At 34.6% G+C, this 21981-nt stretch overlaps 1 protein-coding gene across 3 annotated transcripts in view; it reads right to left on the bottom strand.

Moving 5' to 3' along the window:
- LOC134531707 (inositol polyphosphate 1-phosphatase) overlaps positions 1 to 21981 on the bottom strand; it is a 58132-nt gene that overhangs the window by 27124 nt on the left and 9027 nt on the right. For all 3 annotated transcript variants that reach the window (XM_063367523.1, XM_063367525.1, XM_063367522.1), the window contains exons 3-4: positions 21112 to 21234; positions 8312 to 8462 (exon numbers count right to left, since the gene is read on the bottom strand). In XM_063367523.1, coding sequence (XP_063223593.1) covers positions 8312 to 8462; positions 21112 to 21234 — 274 coding nt within the window. The remainder of the gene's footprint in view (positions 1 to 8311; positions 8463 to 21111; positions 21235 to 21981) is intronic.

The following is a 21981-nucleotide window of genomic DNA, read 5'->3' as shown; positions in this document are numbered from 1 at the left end:
GCACTAAAACCATTGGATCGCTCGTTCTTTGGGCATTTGAAGGTAAGCTACCACAAAGAGGCTAGCATGTGGATGCGACAGCACCCAAGCCGGAATATAACCAGACATCAAGCAGGACAACTCATTGGTAATGCATGGAAAAAAGCTGCCACTGTTGGTAATGCTGTTTCAGGATTTGAGGCGAATGGAATCTTCCCTTTATATCCTCATGTGATGCCTGACCATTTTTATTCAAATTCTGATGCATCTTTGGCTTCTGTAAAAACGGGATGAAATCATGCTGCTCCTGAGAATGTTGAAGTACTTGATGGACATAGCCCTAATAATGCTCCTATTATCCCAAATAGTGCTCTTCAGTCCCCACAATCCTCTACAGTTCCAATTGAAATCTAATTCCAGAGTAAAACAGATCCTGCACCATGCACATCTAAAGAAACTCCAACAATGTATCTCCATGATATAAGCCCACTCCCACAACTACCACCACATCAGAAACGAAGTGCACAGAGTCTTACCACAAGTGAGAATTTAGGAAGATTGAAAGAGAAAAAGAAACTAATACCAACATCACCCGAAATGACCCAACCTGTGGCTTTTTCTAAAGGAGTGAATAGGAAGAAAATATCTCGTAAAGAATATTACAAGAAAAATCAAAGTGGTGCTATGACTCAAACAAGTATCGACACTGACAATATATGTTGTGAATGTTGGGAGAACTACCACAAAACTACTTCCAAGGTGGACTGGAGTCAGTGCAGCATCTGTGCAAAATGGCTTCATGAAACATGTTCTTTGTACGGCACATTGTATAATGAATGTGGAAGACAAGAAAAGAGGAAACTTAACTCTGAACAAAAAAATATAAAGTGTGGCATCTATCTTCATTAATGCGGCATCTCTCCTATAGGTAACCTTTGGCTGGAAAAAAACAAGACCTAGAAATTGTTTACTAATTTGGATACATAATGTTATTCTTGTAAGTATATTTATTTTTTCTGATAAAGGACAAAATGCAGTGTATGTAATATTGTATGTGTAAATTTTTTATAAAATAAATTTTTTTTTACAGATTATTTTCAAAATGTGCGGCATCTCTCCTGGAATTACCCTACCCTTCTTTCATCGATGAGGTTTGCCCCAACAATAGCCAGATACTGTATGTTTGTTTTTTAAAGTTGAAGGGTACTTGTTGCAGATCAGCAAATAACCTCCAACCCACGCATGGATAAACTATAAAAAAGTACCCTCACAAAATATGTACCTGAAAACAAATGACAATGTCCTAAGCTGGATTAGGAATGGCTACTAGAGGTGTGTTATTGTAGGTGTAAGCAAAGTTAAATTTTATCTTGACGTCATCTTTACTATCCTTTCTACTGCAAATAGGTACATTATAAACAGGTACAAAATAGTTTCTTTCACAAAATACATAGTTGAATAATTCTGATATAATACTGATAATACTGTATAATACTGATCCCTGTAACCGTAACAACCATAACTTGCACAAATTTATAAGCATAACATGAAACTATTATAGTTTACAGTATAAAGTCCCGCAATCGGACTCTCGCAAACCAAAGCTAGCTAGCAGTGAATGTCAAAAAGAGAAAGAGTCAAATAGATACAGCACATTATGCCACAAACGGCCTAACTTGTTAACGTAGACCAGACTAATATAGAACTGGCCCAGCATGATACAGTTACTACAAAAAAAAAAGAGAAAAGAATTGAAAAATTATTTAACTACAAAACCGTACGTACCACGAGACTACTCGACATGGTTACCCTACTGCAGAATGCCAAACGTAATTTCCAAGTGGCAAGCCGAAACAAATAATTTAGAAGAAATATGATTAAGCTACATAACGATCACCTGACGTTAAGAACAGGGCCACAACCGGTTGGTGCCCAAGCACACAAACCCAAGTTCCGTGAAGAAACTTACCATGTCGAGAGCTCGCCAGCACCGTACCCCTAACTGACTTAAAAAGTTACAAAAGGAACTACATACTGCTCGAATGCAAAGTGACCCGACACTGTCGGTGGCTTCAGCTAAAAAGGCCACGAGACCTAGCACCTAAAATCCTCGAAAGCAGCGCCCCATAAGGAAAACCGCGCAAGCGCAGTAAACCAGAAGGGTGGGGGATCAATTACCAATTGGCTGGAGAAGGAATTGTGACTTATTTAAAGGGGAAAGGAGGGGGAATGGGTAGGAGGGGTGACAACTACGCCGCGCCGAAGTCGAAGTACATGACGTTGTCATTACAAAGTGGTCTCTTCCCTCTTATTAATGTGTAATAACTACAAATATTTTATTCATAAACTGCTTTGGACTTAATGGAGGTGTCAGATTACAGATATCAGTTAAGAATCTTCTTTATGCTACATAATAAAAGTTCAATACTGCAATATTTTACATACAAAATACAAAAAGCACACTGGGGTTGCAATGCACTTGCATCTTCATTATTTCACAAAAAGAATATAGAGTGACAACTTAACATCACAAGAGGCTGTGCCAATAAAAGATTGAATGGCATTTCAGGGCAATACATGTGAAGGCAAATAGGCATCTGTTGCACAAATCAACCTTGTTCTTTCAACCTTCCAACACGACAAATTCTTGCAGTAAAGGCACGTGGCCAAGTAACACATTTTAACGTCTGTATACTCCTGGTTGCCTGAGCGTTCTATATTTCGGCTTAGATCCACTGTGGGCTGGCCTCTCTGACATTCCCTTCACAAAAATACTACCCAGATAGTAGATACAATTAATTATATAAATAATACAATTACACCTACCAATTAATGCACTGATTAATTTGTAAAATTTCACATGAAAGCTATTAAGATTCAAAGTAGCAAATAATGACAAGAACATTATGTTTTTACGTACCGCACTTCATAACCTACCAGTAACAATTATTAATAACTTGCATGTAGCCAATTAGCTACTTTTAAATAAATACTGTCCTCTGTGTGACATTAATAGACTTAAATTAAAAATTAATTCATTCCTTAGATATTTATTAGGTGTACAAGTTTGTAAAGATACATTGGATATGTCGTGTTATAAAAAAATATATTATACAATGACAAAGTGAATAGCAAAGCAAATAAAAAATATTTTAATATTCCACTTTCTAGAAACACCAATGGCCCAGTCGCAAGTACAGCCGGTCAGTAATGTTCATATTTAATAAGCTGAAATCATTGAAAAATTAAAATTCATACTGCATGTAGGTATTGAGTACTATGTGTAAAATAAATTGTTCTTTTTTTAAATTTTAATTTTTAGATCCTTGCATTAGAATGGAGGGCATAAAAACCCAGGATACTTCCATCCACTTGCTACACACCTTAATTAACGAGTTATTATGGAATCTCATCATATTCAGAACATTAGTTAGGTTTTCTGATATAATTTAAATAACAGCTTTTTATTCCTTAAGAAGTACTCCTGTGTTTGCTATATGCTTTATAATCATAATTTACATTGTTTCATGCTTTTTAAGGTATTCTGATGATCTGTTTGCTTTACAGCGAATACGCCCCTAGAGCTTATTTTTAACTGTTTCTTTATATCTGTAGTTATGTTTTTATGTGCTTTAACATATTTTTAAGTATTGCTTTTTTTTGTTTTGTTTGTAAATGAGAATGTTAACGTTAATTTCATTTGTAATTTTTTTTTGCCATGTCTCATTGTTTGAATGAACTGGTGCGGTGGTTAGTCAGTTGTGTAATAGAGAAATCAGTAGCCATGAGAAAGGACTCAGTGCTGTTGCCACGTGCCAGCACTGGCTAGTATTTTTTTAAAGTTTTTTTTTTTGTGATTGGTTAACAATTGTCACCAGAATTCGTGATTTTTTTTTCTTGTCGTAATTTTTGCCAGAAAAACCTTGGTGCAAGGGGCAGATTTGTGCACTGCTATGTCTGTGAGGGATGTGCTATGATTGGCTGGAGAGGTCATGCAGCTACCACTTCTTTCGGGTGGTATGCATTTGCACTTAGCCTCGTTAGTCAGCGTCTGAACAAGGTACCAGTAGGTCATGCGTCGGGCGGTGGCTCACAAATAATATATAAATGGTATGAAGAGAGAATTTCGCGAATGTGGTTTGGGCGCTACCGTATATAATCAACCCTTTTTTCATTGTTTTGAACTTTCATCTAGAAATAATAGTAAAAGCCCAGAAAAAGGATCAAATGAACTTCGTCTTTGTTCTGAGGATGTAGTCCTTTGGCCTGTACCGTGAGTTTGTATGTAAACCAAGGGTCTTAATTGTGAACTATCTCTTAATATTCAACTTTTGGTACCTGTGAACAGTCAACGTGTTTGTTTTCGGAGTCTGTGAAGAGATTATGTGCAAGAATTTGTATGCCCTAGCTGCACTCTTTCATAAAATGCACAGAAAGTAAAAAGCTTATTAATGGTACACCAAAATATCACAACAATATTGAAGCTAAACCAAAACCCTGGTTCACTGTGCAACAGCTGTGTTAACACAGTAAATGGTGCTGTATTTTCTTGCCACTATTAAAGATATAAAAATTTTGCCACAGTATCATTTGAACACATTTACAATAGTTTTTGACTCATGAGCTATTTTAAAATTAACAAAAAAAGTTTTGTTTGATTCCAATTCATTTACAAGAATCTAGAAATAGCAGAAACAAAATGTAACAGAGAAAGATACAATCTGATCATAAGTAACACAATATGCATGTTTGACAAAAATATTTCAAAAAATTAAAAAAAAAAAAAAATTTAGTTGAAAAACTACATGAGAAAGCATTTCTGTGATCACTAGAACTTGTGATGTATATTCTTGCCCCTGGACCTCTTAAACGCAAAGCTGTCAAAATTTATACTCCAGCATTTTACTAAAAACAGCCATGCCACTTGTCTTAAATTAACAGTACAATGAATGGTCTTGTGACGTACTTAAGTCCATCAAGAATAATTATGACCATCACAAAAATTTAGCCACAATTTCCACTAGAGTAAGAGTCAAAACTACACAACCAATTCAATCATAGAAACATTTTTTATTACATCGTGAATTTTATGGATGTAATAAAAAAATGTTTCTATGATAGTAAATTATTTACATATATGTGATGTTCAAAATTATTTTTGATATACAAAGTATGTAACAAGACCATCGATAAATGATTCAATGGCCACTGGTACATAATGCTCTAAGCAAGTTTTAGTAACTTGCTAGCTGTTTCCATAAATTTTTTTTAGTCATGAGGAGTTTTCTATGGCAAGTTTCCTACAATGTATGGGTACATTACCATAATATAAATGTACACCTTTACAGAAAAATAAAACTTTATATACTGCACAGTTCCCTTCACCGAGAGGCCATTTAGGGGCCGAAAATGGATTTGTTTACATTGTGAAAACGTATTTTTCAGTCGGTAACTTTGTTTTGGAAACCTTGCTAAATATGTTTTAACATATTTAAGTGCCATTTTTACTTTTATATAACCTCGTGTCATGTAAAACTTTGAACAAGCAAAATGGCATTGTGATAATTCAAGTAGTTTTTTTATTTTATCAAATGGTTAAGTTAGGTATAAATATAATGTGATATTGTAAAAGGGGATGGTTGGTATAGGTTAGCGACATTTCAAATACTGTAAAATCATTACGAATTACCAATTTAAAATGTACCAAACAAGTGCTTTAAAGAAGCACTCTGTGTTTGTTAAAAATTTTATTTCTTGTACATTATTTTATTTTTGACTACTGAAACCTAGATTCAAATTCAAGGGGTGGATTCGAGGGACTCTTCGAGATTCAGATTCGAGAAAATTGGGATTCGATCCAAAACTAGTATTTATATCTGCATTTTTTGCATGTGATACTAACCTTGACAAGTGTCTATGTTAAAATTATTTCAATTTCATCAGTAAAAATTTTCTCTCTCTCTTGTCAATCAATTAATAATAATAAAAAAAAACCTTGCTGTTACAGATTACTAAACATGTCAATCTATAAAACATAAACATAAGGATATACAGTAGAAACATTAACATTCCATTCATTTGAATTTTCCTTGATTTCACTGATATTTTTGCTAACAGATTAACACACTATGTTAACAATACATTCTGTTCCTATTATTTACAACATAGAACAGGGGTCGGCAACGTGTCTATCGCGATCTACTGGTAGATCACGAGAAAATATTTAGTAGATCACGAGCGTTATTGAAAATTCACGAATTTTTCCACCCACTACGAAACACTACAAGTCTTAAATGAAATTTGAAACATCAAGAATATAACAATTCTTCGTTAGCTGATTGAGGAACAATTTAAAAAAACACTTCGCGAATGATACCGATCCTTTACAAATATTTTTGAGTAGGTATAAAACTGTCGCCGCCAGTACAATAAAAAAATTATGTTATTTTGCATAATGGTCTTTGTTGTAACGAAAATATAAACAAACATGATACTCAGTTCAGCAGTGTAGCCATCTTGATCTCATCTGATAGCAAATGTCACGGATGTGGGGCTACATTTTGATGTTTTCTACACGCTAACAGAAAGGAAATTATAGTCGCAGAAAATGTATTGAAAGCGAAATAAGAAATACACATTGCGTTTAGGAAGTTATAATAAACTCATTTGCCGAATTAGATATTTTCATGCAACGTACTTAGAGAATTTTTGTGGGTACATATATGTTGGCAATCCTGCCAAAATAAAAATGTAGTTTACAAGTCATCCTTGTTTATAACGGTTAATAACCTCAAAACCATCAAGTATGTAACGAAAATAATGGCTTTAATCATGATGTTTATTTAACGCATGCCATTTAAAAATACAAGGCACAGTTTCTGCATACGTGTATGACGAACCGATGTTAGAAAATAAACGAGATTGTTTTTTGTAAAACCAGAGTCATCTCGTGATGACATCTCTTATCTCTGATCGTGTTCACAGCCATTGATTTATAACGCCGAATACATACTCTAAACAGGACACAACTGCGTGTAAATATTGTTTTCTGATATTCACGTGACGATTGTTGGCCGTGCAACAACGTTTACTATTACATTTTTTTGAGGCCAGTGCTCACTGATGTTGCACTTCGAGTGAGAGCCTTGTTTGCTTCAACGTACCTATGCGAGTCATCATCAAAAATAAGTACAGGAGTAGGATAACTGATGAACATTTGGAATTATGCATTCGTCTCAGTGTAACTAGATAGTCACCAAACATCAAAGCTATTCTTAAGGAAAGTTCCTGCCAAGTTTCCCACTAAGTGGAGATATTTTTCAATGTTATTGTAATTTTTAGTGTTTCGTCTATAACTAACAGACCTCCTTTAATTCATTTATTTCTATAATTATTTCTTTATGTACTGTAACCATAAAAAGTAGGGTATTTTAAAACTACCAGGAAAAAACCGTATAGAGAGACTATTTTGTAAATGTGTGAAAGTAAACTTGTTTATGTATAATCAATAAAACAGAACAGTAGATCATTTCAACATGTGGCGACTTAACAGTAGATCACCTACATTTCCAGGTTGCCTTCCCCTGACATAGAACAATGTGGATTTCCCTGAATTACACTTTTATTCTGTCTGAGTTTGGTGTATTTAATTCTGATGCTAAAGAAATCCAAAATACATTTGCCATTGCTAAAAAGACAAATTTTTTTCACAAACATTGGTATCTTTCTACGCACATGTATCTTCAATGTACTCTTGCTTTCAACCAAACTTTCACAGCATACAATAGTGGCAGTGTTTGCTATTAGGAAAGATCTACTGTGGTATTGTTTTTATGTTCAATGAAACATATCGAGATAGGTCTTATTTTAAAATTAAATCATATTTATTAATTTCTAAGTTTATCATTAAATAACAATACTGTCATCCCCAAGAATTATACAAGATGCTATAGTAAAAAGAGTACAGAGAAAGTTGAAAAATGGTCTGAATAATAATTTAAGAAGGTATTAAAAAAATTACATAGAATTTATCTTACCTCTGTTTACATTTTTTCCTTATTTACACAAATTTTTCTCTGCCCTTTAAAAACTATAAAAAAGTTCTATGTAGTGGTAAAATAAATTTAAATTGATTTTTTTTTCCAGGAGATGCAGGCAAATAAAAATTTAGTTGTACCAATCTGTTTGTACAAGCAACGCATTTGTACTAACCAGTTTTGGGAACTGTAAGCAAAAGTGAGGTTTGATGGTAAATACTAATTTTTTTCTCTCCTACACTGCCATTACAAATGTGAACTATAAATAATAATTTAGCATAACAGTTGACACTAACCAATGGGGTCAATCCACATGGCCATTTGATGAAGAGGTACTTCCACCTCGTGTGGGAAAGAAGTAGAGCCCACATTTATATCCTCCAACAGCATTTCTCTGTGGACTTCCATGGCCAAGAGCTCAGCCGCCTCTGCATCACCCTCGAGAACCTGATGAACACATGCCATTTAGACCATTTGTCCGTATCGGGACACAAGTAACTAAACAAGCTTAAATGATCACCCATTGGCTCTGGCCGACACAAAGAAGAATTGATAAAGAAGGCACCTTGTAATGCAAGAATTTTGGTCGCGTGGGAACAGGGAAAAATGAGCACCAACACACCACTACTTTACGTATATATGTTACGTTTATAAACACCTGCCACAGTAACTGCACAAACATATGGACATAGACATAAAAAAGGTCTAAAATATATGTTCACGTGAGGTGTGACACTATGAGGAAAAGAGGATGCTTTAATTTGAACTGTGGGTTTGAAGAAGACAACTTACCTGCATAAACATCTGCTGCACTGTCTGATACACTATAATGTTACGGGAACCCTAAGGTTCACATCTATCCATTCCGAGGCCAGAACAGTTCCGAAGTTCACAGAAGTTCGTCGCTTGCTCGAGCAACTTCGGAAGCACCTATTATAATGAAAACGGGTGGGAAAGATGTCAAGGTCGTCCTTCAGAGACTTAGTAACGAAATATTTAGAGAATAGTCAAGCTAAATTAAAAATACTTTTAAATAGTGTGGACAGTTGGTTAGGCTTGATTAGCTACATAAGAAATACTATAAAATATTAAGGACAATTAGTAACGTGAAGTTACGTACATTTTCAATTAGTAATTCGTAACCAAACAATAAAATTATTTTAGAGTATTTAAATGTAACTGATCTGAACCAACCAGTCATCCACTCTTTTAATATCGGTATTTTAAAAGTAGTTAACCTAAACTAACAAACCTTTCACAATATCTTAAAGTATTATAAAATTAGCTAACCTAACCTAATTGACCATTCTCACGATATCACAAATTTTTAATGCGTAAACCTAATCCAACCCTTCATTAAAATGGCAAATTAACATTGTGGATTTCTTCTTCTTCTTCTTCTTCAGAAAAGTATATTTCCTTCAGAATTATGAATTTTTTTAAACCAATCAAACTAGAACTTCTAACCCAGCACAGCACGTATGCTATAAATAGAATTTAAAATTTAAATACTCTACATGTTGATTTTAGGTAAAAAGGAAGAGAAAATATCCAGAGGAAAAAAAAAAACAGAACATACATAAACACGGCCTCTGAATGGACGGGTGTGAATAATGTTACACACAAGCAGGATAACAATGAGAGCACTGATATGGGAATGCATAAAAATGTATAGTAAATTTATAAGTAACAGAAAAAATTGGTTGTCTGTAAAGTCGGTTTACGTACGATAGTTTAATGTGACGTCATAACAAAACATTGATGAAATGATTGCATAGTTTTATGAATAAAATTGAGTCATTTTTATTGTATTATCACTATTTTGTATGGATACAAAGAAGGAGTGAAATGAAATCTACAATTTCATTGATAAATTTACTTTTATTTGCAATCATTAATTCAAATATGTTTATTACTTTAACGAAGAGATTATTTTAACAATAACTTTTATACATGTTTGCTATTTAACTTCAAGATCGTCGAGAATGTTTTAAGCTTTTTCGCAATTACACATTTAACGACAAAGTTTGTTCATCATGAAATTAAACGTAGAATTTTAATAAAAATGCCCTTGCAGTTAATAAAATATGTATTAGTATGTTTAAGAAAGAATTTCGGCTTTAATCTCCAACCCAGATGCTCGTGGTGCGCTGGGGCTGAGATAAAAATTCGTCGAGAATATTTTACCCTTTTACGTCTTCCAGTGCTGAAAATGATATGCAATTGTGGCCCCGGGCCCAATTTTATTTATAATTCATTAATATTAACGCCCCTCGCAATAAACAAAGGAAAATATGTATTAACGAGTGCCTGGTTGTCGCGGAAGCGGATAGATAGCGCGATTTGTTCGGTTCGCATCCGTCACCATAGATAGTAACACCGTAGGGGAATAATATTATTTCGTTTTTATAATACGATTTTATAACAAATACGCATCCCAAATACACCAAACTTATTTATAATATGTTGCAATATTTTTTAAAACATTGTGCAAAAGTTCCCGGGTGTAATTTTAATTATTATGTGTAACTGTAAAACACTAATGTTCGTACAAAAACCTATTTGAAAATTCAACAATACTTTTAAATAACCGTACAGATTGTGCTGAAAATTGGTGGACGATAGTTAAATTACATAATATTAATAATTCAAATGACGAAAACATTATTGAAAAGTCAAATCGATGGTTGTTCCAATCGAGTGGAAGATAGATGCGGCGCAAGCGTACAATGAGCGTAACGGGACACATCGTAGTGGGAATATGTGCGTTATGGGACACTTTTTCATGCGTGCAGCCGGCGTTCATCGATTTATTAGACGTTGTCACGTCAAAAATTATTAATTCAAGTTTGGTTATAATCAGAAATAAATAATTTTATTACTTTGTTTTAACTTAGAGTCTAAAAGTAAAAAAAAAAGCAATTTGTCTGTCATAAAAAAAACTTATTTTGAAAGACATATTATATGTACAAATTATGTTCAAACTAATTTCGAATAATATTTCCCTGAAAAAATTCCAAACTTCTCTGACCAAACAAAATAAAAATGTTATTTTTCTATATAGTATATAATGTAAAATCCAAATAAAATGAAAATCCATTTTTCTCTACAGGTGTCCTAAAGGAGCTATGATTGCTGAAGTTTTATGCAAGTGCAACAGTTTTGGACTCAATCCTTAACACTTACTTGAAGCCTAATGTCATCTTAAGACATTTGTGCATAATAGTGAAAATTAAAACCCCATCTTTATATAAAAATATTTTTTTTACTAAAACAATTTTTAAGAAGCTAATAAACAATGTTGAAAGTGCACAAAAACAGTAAACAGTATAATACAATGATAATGAAAAATTTTCCTGGCTTTGGTAAACTGGAGAAGGACATTTTATCTTTATACTGTCAAGTAATGGAAATTTTTAAAGGTTATTTTATTCTGTAGTTGAGTTTCTTCGTTTGCTTAGGCAGTCCTGGCACACTGTTTGTGACACCCGTGTTCAGTAATTAGGTTTCTGCTGTGTTTGTTGGTATGTTGTAACATTGCAGGACCCCTGCCCACCTAGCTAAATATTTTTCTTTTAAACTAGTTTTATGCATGTAAATATTTTTTAAAAAGTCTTTATAAGAATATTTTACCGTTTTTATGTATTTTAGGGTTGATATTTTTAAGAATGTGCTTTGGATTTTAAGATACATTTTAAATCATTACTATTTTTTATGTAATCATTCACAAATAAGCCGCTGTACTGGATGTTTGCCTGTTTTGGCCTACTTTTTCAAGTTTTTCTAAAGAAGTTTAATTTTGTCAAGTAATTTGTATTATGATTGCTGTTCTTAAATTTCATTAACATGTTGCATAATAATTCTATAAAAAGGGACTGTGTCTGGGGTGATGTGTAAAAAGAGAGAGGCATAAGAGGCCTGTAAGTGCGAGTGAAAAAACAAAACAAAAACAGTAATTCCCCGCCAACAGAGACAAAAGCTGGGATTCACCACTGGTCGTGGGAACTGTGTGATAACTGCTGTCTCACGGTGTGGGAGAGAGAAGGAGAATGTAAAGTCCCTAGCTCTATGGATAGAAAACTGTTTTCAATGTATGTCTTGTGTTCTTATTGGCTTGGATGTGTAGTGTGAATGAAGTGTGCGTGTGATTGGTCGGTGAGGTCATGTGACTTCTCCTCCCTGCGTGGAGGAAACAGTGGCATGACTTCGTCAGTCGTCCGTCGATCGCTGCACCAGGAGGGCGCGTTCGGTGGCTTCTCGCAAAATATGTAGGAGAATTAGCAGGATAGAAAATTTAACGTTGGTGGTCAGAGCCATGCTGAGTTTTAAGTTGTTAACCTAATTTTTTTATTTCATTCGGACATTAATTATAAATTGTGATCGCCTTCGTCGGCGTTTGGTTCGTGGCGAAATTCGGTTTCGCTGGGTGCGGCCCTGTTTGAGGTCGCACTGACTTCTGTTACTTACAGTAAGAGTTCACTGAAGAACTTCAGCTATGTTTGTTTTCGTTGATTTTCATCACCCGAGCTGCAAGCATTTTTCGACAGGCGAATGAGTGAACATTGAACGTGATTGGATGTGTTTGTTTCGTCTTTCGGACAACAAAAACTCTCAAATGAAAATAAAGGAAAGAAAATCTTTTTATTTCATATAACGAATTGTAACAATGTGCACGTTGCTGGATTTTCTGGGTCGAGTGGCGTGATGTCTACTGGCGGCGTGACTGGCTGTCAGTAGTTGTTTTGTCACCTCGTTCCGGGAGGTTTAGAGTGAATGGCCGGCCTGGTTTGGACTTCTGCGTAGTGCGTAGATGGTGTCGCAATCTGCCCACAGGAATGTGAGGCTTGCAGGTTGCAGGAGTGGGAATAGTGTGGCCACATGGCAAGACTCGTGTCAAAACTGTGACAATTTTTCTTTGTGACATTTTTTCTGACATGTTTTGAGGACATCGGGGCTAACGCAAATTGGGAAGTGATAATTTGGTCTCCCAGGGAAGGGCCAAGGCTTTCTTGCCTTTCGACTTCCCTGGCGGGCTGGTGCGTGTTGCTGCCGTGCTGCTGTGTAATGGCATTCAAATAGGGTTAGGTAAGAAATGGAGGCGACCAAGATTTATTAGATTAGAGATAAAGATGGGCAATGGTGAATGATGTAAGCTAATTTTATAGCCTTGTTTAGTAGTAATTAATATCTTTTTATTTTTATTTTTGAAGGTGAACCAATGGTAAACTTAGCTATTCCTGATCTAAAAAAAGAGATGGAGTTGTTTCTTTTATTTTTGTTGGTTGAGTAGTTGGTTTGCAAGTATAATAAAACAAATGTTGGTAGAAAGGCCGAGGTTGACTGCCAATTGCAAGTATTATTATTGAAGTTTTTCAAAACAACAAGTTTTCAGCACATATACCAGAAAGTATCTCGTAGTATTAAAGTAAACATCCACAATAATTTAATAAATATATACTTAAATGGTTGTTATTGTTGTATTTTAAAATTTATTTAATTATTTATCTTTCTTTGTTTTTGTGTGTGAATGAAAATATGAAACCAAATTTGTTTATTTATTTATGTTATTTATTCTTTTAAATTATTGTAATAAAAGAGTAATGTGTAATAATCTATTTTCTTTCAGTTGAACACATACAAATCCTTACTCTTCCTGCAGAGGGAGACACAAACAATTCAGAGTACCCAAATCTACTGAGACAGAAGCCCTCCGCCGTAGTCGTGATTTCACGATGTTTTTTTTCCGGTTCCAAGCACAACTTTTGATGTGCTGCACAGAACCTTCACGACAATATTACTATATAGCTGATTCTGATTCATTCAATGACTTTTTCAATGTTTTTGTATTAATTACCTGACTCCATGAACAATTTCCTAAACTTAATACTACTACTTTATGCCATGAAAATGCATCTGAATGCCACTGGTTAGCTCCAGGTACTGTAATAACAAGTATGTGAAACAGAGTGGCCACCAAACTTTGATTTTGAAATTCATGCACATTTCCAAATTTTCAAGAAAAAAAATTTCAAGGAACGTGCTTGATGGTGAAACTACCCAAATTTTAGATGTTGATATAAAGTTACGTACTAACGTAACAGGTCCTATACTCATATTCTAACAAAAGACATTATAAACAATTTAATTATTTTTTCAGAGCTACCGGAACTTAAAAAAAAATTATACTTGAATAAAATAGTTTCCAAACTATATACTCAATCAAAAATGATTAATATACACAGTCATGTGGCAGGTTAAATTTTCTAAGTGCCTTTATTGGCTTATAACTGAATCATAAGCTACTTATTAAAATATCATAAAATATTTTAATGGTATTCACGGGCACTTTTATATTTTAAGACTCATCGTTTTATTTTGAAATTATTAAGTTACTATATCTTACATTTTGTTGTTCGCCATAACATTATTAATTGCTGAGAATAAAGATAATAATGGTAGGCAAGAACAACTAAAAAAAAAAACTACGCAAAAATTGGCTACGCTCCTGCTCTAGTCAATACAGATCCCAAGTTTGCGAATAAACATTGGCTATGTACATTTTCATGTGCTTATGGAAATACTTGCATATTCAGGGTGTCTACCAGAATCGCATAATTCATTTTAGTGACTTTTAGTGACCTCTTTTCCCAAATTTTAGTGACCTTTTCAGGAACCATTCAAATACTTAAATAACATCAAAATAATCATATGTCTGCATCCTTGTAAGGTTATACAGTTTACCAATAAAAAAAAGTTTAAGTGCATAAATATCAGGCAAAAAGAATTCATTTAAGTTATATACTAGACATTTTTAAATTTAATCATGCTTACCTTAATTTTTTTTAGTGTTGATTACTCTCCACAGCTCATAAGTCAATTAAAAAAAAAAAACATTCTAGAGTACACGACACTTTAAAAACTTAATTATCTCAAAACAGATGTGTAAATCAATATTTTGCTCAATTACACTACACATTTAAAACACTGCACACACAGTAAAAAAATTTCAAAAATAATAATAAATGTTATTGATTTCAGGCAAATTTACAACTGCTTTGATTTTTTGCTAAGAGCTGAAATTTTGTCATCCAGCAACTTAAGCTCTTCTTTTTGTTGCTCGAGCATTTTTCTCTTAGCAAACTGTTATTCTCTTATCTCATAATAACTTCTTTTCTTCGTCCTTTCATTTCTAGCCTTCTCTTCTGCCATCTTGGATAATGCTTACTTTCGTCTTGCTGAAGAATTTGTAGCATTGCACAATTAGGATTTGTTATACACATATATATTTTTTGGGTCAAGAATATTGATTAAGAATAACTTTGATATGAAAGATAGTAATTATTTAATATGTAGATAAGGATAGTTCAGAGTTGTTAAGAATTGTTATTAATTACTTTGGTTAAATTTCATGGAAAGCCTTAAAATACTTATTTCCTTGAGATACTTAATTATTAATTTGAGGGTTAACTCCAGTTCGTAATAATTAATTTTGATATTTGATAATTAATTTTAGTAATTGTTTTGGTTAAAGCAGTATAGATTATAATTTTACAGGACATCATTTTTAAACAAAAGTTTCTAATATGGTATGAATTTCAACTTTGTTTACTAAATTTTTAACATTGTATTTGAATTTTTTGGGTAATTTTATATTCTATTGGATATTGCTAGTGTAATATTTTGAGAATAGTCTGGAAGGTACAGAAGGAAGAGCGGACAGGCGCGACACTCTGGCGCCAGAAAGCTATTTTTCACTTTGTAAATGCGTGTTTGAGATTTACGCGTCACGTTGTACGCACAGCTGGAGCGACCGTCTGGAAGGGTCTCTGGAGGCTACCACTAGCCAGCCAATCAGGGCGAGCCCTGGCGTCAAGTGATGTGCCTGTACGAATTTCCTTATATGGTCATGTTTTGGAATTATGTGCACTGATTGGTCAGTTGGCCCACGGGGTTGCCTCCCTTGTTTTCACCTTTACAAGGGAAGGTAATCTCGTCGACCAGGTCACTTGTTGCTCGATCGTCGCCGAACTCGGTCGTGTCGTCGGCAAGTCGCAAGACAAATGGAGAATTACTAAGAGATAATTTAACGCCTAGGGGCTGGGGCCAGGTCGTATTTTTTAACTTAAGTTCATTGTTTTTCGGACTAGAAACTAGAAATTTAGGCCCTAGGCGTCGGCATCGGCCCGACTTCGTGAGATTACGGTCCGCGATCGACGGTACCTTGAGTTAGGTAATTATCCAAGGGACATTACTAAGTTTTTTTTCTTTGGCGAGTGACAAGACTCCTCGACCATCAACGGCAAGATGTATGGTGCTGTGGTATGTATTTGGACCTCATCCTATCAAAATTCAAAGACATCGTTAAAATTCGTATAAGAAAAGACAAAAACTGTGCAAGTAACGAAGTTTTTCTAACTAAATTCATATGTAAAATTGTGTATTGAGGCCATGTAACAATGAGAAAAAACATTTTTTTTAAAGAAATAAACAAAGATAATTTAATAAACTCTTTTATTTCCAAATAACGCAGAACCATCGTAATGAAAAATTCCTCAGGAACATTGTTTGTTTTGTTTTGTTACGTTTCTCTGTGTGCTTAGCCGGGCAAAAACAAAACATACAACGTAACAAATTTCTGACAAAATGAATCATATATTATGAAATAACTACATTGGATACATTTCCTAATGAAGAAATTGCTCCATAAACAGATCTATGTGCCACAAGGGAGTCTTCTGTCATATGTTTCACCAAACATTTCTTTTTTACAGAAAATCCCCTTTCAACAGCTGCATTTCCTTGGAACATTACTAGTATTTTCTGGAAGAAAGCAATTAGTGCTGTACTATCCATTTTCAGATCAGAAATGAGATTCACAAGGAAACTGTCCAGTCTGTGTTCTTTTCGGTTGAATTTCTCAACAGCCTCGACAACAACAGGGTTTTTACAATACTTCATGCCATCCCTCTTCACGCAATCATCAACTGAAGGAGTCATCTGTTGTTGTGTCACAAACACTTCAAGGGCTACAGTGATTCGTGAGCTTCGCAGCATCTATACATGAAGCACCCTTAACAATCTTATATGACAAAGGACATTTTGCCACAAGCTTTGAAAACAAATGTTGAAGATAGCATTTGCAATCAGTCCGAAATTTCATTACTGTCACTTCTTTTATTCCTTTACTACAAGCTGCTTTAGCACCAAACCCAACATCAATATTTTGAAGTGTCTTAAGAGAAGAGACTTCAATAACATATAAACTTGCAAACTGAGAACCAGATTTTATTCCTTCAACAACAGATTTCTTTACAAATCCAGATGCAATATCTTGCAAAAGGCTGAAAAGCCCCTGGTACAAAAATGGTAGCAATGGTGCATTTGAATTAAATTCAATCATAAATGGCTCAAGATGCAATGCTACCGACAGCAAAAACTCAAGTTTGGCTAGAAAAAGTTCATCAGCTAAAGCTTCCTTTACTTTGTTGAAGTTCTCAGAATTTGGTGGTTTCTTTTCAACGGATTTCACATACTTTTTCAGGTGTGGCAACATTTCTATGGCTTGTTTCAGTACTTTTGAGTTCTCCACGCACCTTACCTGACAGAATTTCAATTTAAATACTGGGGACCCTGTTATCTGCATGTACTCAGCTCTTCTCGATGGAAAATCTTTGAAGAGGTAAAAAAGGGAACCAAGATATCCATGAATATTCCATCCCGTTTTACTGTGAGCAGTTTTATATGCTCCTTGAACAATGTGCAACGAACATGTTCCTACATCAAAAATCTCTCGCCCATCTCCTCCATCTTTCAAAATTTTCTGAATATCTCGCAAAAACTTTAAATTGACATTTGGCCCATCAACAGAAATTTGCAGGATATTCCCCAAGGGTACACTCAGATCAACCAGAGCACTTCTGAACTTGTCAACCAAGTCCTTTGCTGTAGCTCCTTCTAGGAAGGCTGAAGTTAAGTACCTAGTCGAGACTGTGTTAGAATCACTATTCCAAAATCTCACAACTAAATACATTTGGCTTTTCTGGGAAACTTTGTTGAAGCTCTCGTCAAAGGAGATGGCAAAAAAAAAAGGGCACAAATTTACTTGATCTGCAAGGTTGCATTGAAAATATGGATCTAGACCGTATGTTACCACATAAGACAGTTTATCTTTTTGCTTTTGAAATTTCTGTGCTATCATACTATCGGGGAACATGAGCGGGAAGAAGAGATCACTACTTGCACCTCCACCCCTAGCAGAAGAATGACTCATCCATCACCTTGTGAAGGGCCCAAATAATTTCTGCTTTTGTGACCTCGTGTCTTAGAAGAAATTGTTGTAAACCTGTACTTCCATATGGCACTACAGAAGCACATGATGGTTCAACAGTTACCGGTACTTCACGCACAGTTTCCTTTTCAGTGTTTGAGACTGAATCAAATACAGGACATGTTTCTGGAACATTAGACGTACATCTTTGGTCCACAAGGTTTGTTCCAGTCTCCACAGATGCGACACTTTTACAAACAGCTTGTTCTCCTTCGTTGGCACAAGAAAAATTGATTACAGTCTGTTTAGAACTTAGAAGTCGACGCATTAAATTTGAGTGACGTTTTCCATTCTCGTGAACCTTAACACTGTTAACCCCAGCATGCGCAATGTCAAAATCGGTGCAACATGCACTGCAAAAGGCACGATATTTATCATTATTCACGGGCCGCAACCCCTTTTTCCAATGTCCTGCGAATGGAAAATTGTACAAATTTGCTTGAAATTGACACTTCCCCGGCATAATTGGCAGCTACTGTGTTGACGCACTTCACAACGCAGATGAAAACGTTGCACTATTATTTTTTTTTTTTTACCAGAGGTAATGAAACAGATTCTCTACGAGTTGGACAAAATAAATTATGTTGGCGGTACTATAACGTGCCAAAACGATAACATTGTACAAGTACTCCTAACATAATTTGCACCTAATAAACTTACTATCTCTCCTGCGCATAAAAACAAACAATAACACTGGTCATGACGCCACCCTTGAATCAATATCTCAACCACCCTCGATATCTCTCTTGTTTTATACGTTACCATTTAAGCAGACTTGAAAAACTTTCGTACATACATAAATACAAGTCGATACTGTGACAACGTTTCGTGGTGAGTCGATTTCACGGAAATATGGGATATGGCACCAATGTTTGCCATCTACTGGTGTTCACTCGTCGCTATTAAAAAATTGCTGCAGATTTAAGGTGATTTTTAAATACTTCTAAATTTTATCATTACTGTTTTTAACACATTTTATTTTTAAAATATGAATATTTACGCAAAATATTAATGGTTAAACTATCATTGACTATAATTTATAGTGACGGGAACATATAGTTTGTATGATCAATACGGGAAAAACAATAATTTGAACATTGGTACAAGAGGACTCTTTTAACCTTAGTTCTATAGCAATTTCGCCGGGACCATAGCAAGTATACGATAAACACAGACAATCGATACATGCAAATTCGATAGATAGAGGTTCGACGTAGTTAACATTTCACAATACGGCTTTTTGCTTTCCATTCTCGTTTGTAAACACATTTTGACGGCGTTTTCAATTATTTCCGCGTGTTTAGAAATAAAGAGTACAGTATTATTAAAGCTTCCTAAACCGGAAAAAAATCTCTAGCATGTATTAAGTACTGACATTTATGACTGCATGAAATATTTTTTCTCTCCCCGATTTTCGTGTCCACTGCTTCAATAACGTGACTTTTCGTGGCTTTCGTGACCACCTTCACGAAAAACGTGACTTTTTCGTGACTTTCAGGATTTTCGTGACCAGTAGACACCCTGATATTTTTATTTGTGAATAGAAGTTTTCGTAAAATTGCCATTGCCATTTTATAAATAAAATTTTTTAATAGGTAGACCTATTAATAATAACAAAATTAAATATAACATAATAAAAAATAAAAAAGTGAAAAATATGTGAATGCATTCCTCTTGTTTATGCTCTCAAATAGATTTACAGCCAGCCAAAGTTTGTGAGTGAGCAGATTTTAACAACATACTTTGCTTGTTAATATGTTTTATTTAATGTAATATATATATTTTCAATGAACCCGAATAGTGTTTACTGCACCTTTGTACATTGGATAAACCTTTGATTTGGCATGTCATTCATGAAATCACAAAACAATGGCGAATGGAATCCACACACCCTGCCAGCCTGCTGATGACCCCAAATATTAAAGTTAGCCATCTCGATACGTTCAGAGTGACATCACGTACAATACAATTCCAGAATCAGGAAGGGTTACATCTTAAGACCACTTAATTGTACCAGGGCTTTAAATCGTTTTGGGCCAACAAAAATAAAAGCTTGAACTCTTACATGTAAATGGTAACAAAATATTTTTTATCAGTATTGATAGAGTATGCAATTAATGATTTGTGATAGGAAATAAATTTACTAACATTTTCCTCATGCAAAGCTATAACATAACATAACGGACACGCGAGAGAGGATAAACGTCTCAACTTGATCATCGCACACTGAATTAAGAATAACTCTTCTGAACAGCATTTTGGCAAAAGTACATTTTTCACAAACTATAGCTGGTATTCAATTGTTTGCTGATCAGCCGCCAATTTTCAACATGGCCGTGGTCGAATTAATCAAAGTTGACGAAACCATGTTAAAGCAGAACTCCCACCAATTAGCAAATGGTAAAAGATATTACTTTTTTTTTGTTAATTTGAAATGAACTTGTAATATCATCATAATTCTGGGTTTGACATAACGTGTAAAACTAGCAGTCATATCTGCGAGAGAGATACATGACATTCCCGGTGACAACAAGTAATTCCCGCATAATTCCAGGTTCTTTTACTGATGACGAAAATTCATGCATATTTCCCACTTTTCCCAAAATTCAAGGCTGGTAGCCACCCTGTGAAACTTTTATACTATACTTACCAGTGTTTACATAAATGATGACCTACTCCTAAGAACATATGGTGATAAACTGAGAGTACACCAAGATGTTGGCCTGCCATGTGAAATATACGAAAGAGGTCAACACTGACAGACAGTACCTTGCTGAGCAAAGCAGCGGTGGAGGCCTGGTCCTTCTCCACTTGCACAGTAATGGTTTCCCCAAGCGTGTTGCAGAACAAGTTGCTTTCTTCACCGCGGATGTGATCTGCGATCTCGGCAAACTGAACATCACAGAAATGTCAGTTCAGAGTCTAACCAAACACCCTGATTATTTTTGAAATAATGTACAACTATTCTAGCAATAAATTATAAATTGTTTACGACATTACATAGTTCGGTCAATTTAGACATCCGAGGGTACAAAAATTCGCACCCAGCTGAAAATTGGTAGGATTGTTCAAAACACCATCATAAATGAAATCTAAAAAGTCCTCATCGATCCGACACCTGGAAAAAATTTACTCGGAGTCAAAGGCTACAAAAACAGGTTTTACGTAATTTTCAGCAAAACGGTACGTTTTATCATAAAATTAGCCCAGACAAAAATTGTAGATCAGATAATTATCTATAAAAAATGTCAAAATACTTTTTTTTACCTAAGAGCCACCGTTTTTGAGATATAACGATTCAAAAAGTTGAAAGAGTTGTAATTGTCATAATATGCACACGTTTCCACGCCACCTTTGTGGTAGTGTACTTAGCACGTTTTTTTTAATGTGGTTTCCCTGGTAGGCCTATTGTATTCCACGGATCTGTTGTGATTCTATTTAATTTGAAACTATTGAATATTTAAAGATATTGGCAAGGGTTGAAAATGATAAGTGATAAAACAGTGTAAATTTTAAAAAAATAGGGAAATTCATCCATCTGATTCATAATTCTCTAATACTTCTGCTTCCTCTTCTCCTCGTTCTTATTCTTCTCCTAGTTCTTCTTCTTCATCCTGGGTGCAAGTAAATTGCCCCAAT

Source organism: Bacillus rossius, chromosome 5 (genome assembly GCF_032445375.1).
Source record: "Bacillus rossius redtenbacheri isolate Brsri chromosome 5, Brsri_v3, whole genome shotgun sequence".
NCBI lineage: Eukaryota > Metazoa > Arthropoda > Insecta > Phasmatodea > Bacillidae > Bacillus > Bacillus rossius.
Note: the sequence above shows the minus strand (reverse complement) of the source record. Positions and strands in the feature narration are given on the sequence as shown.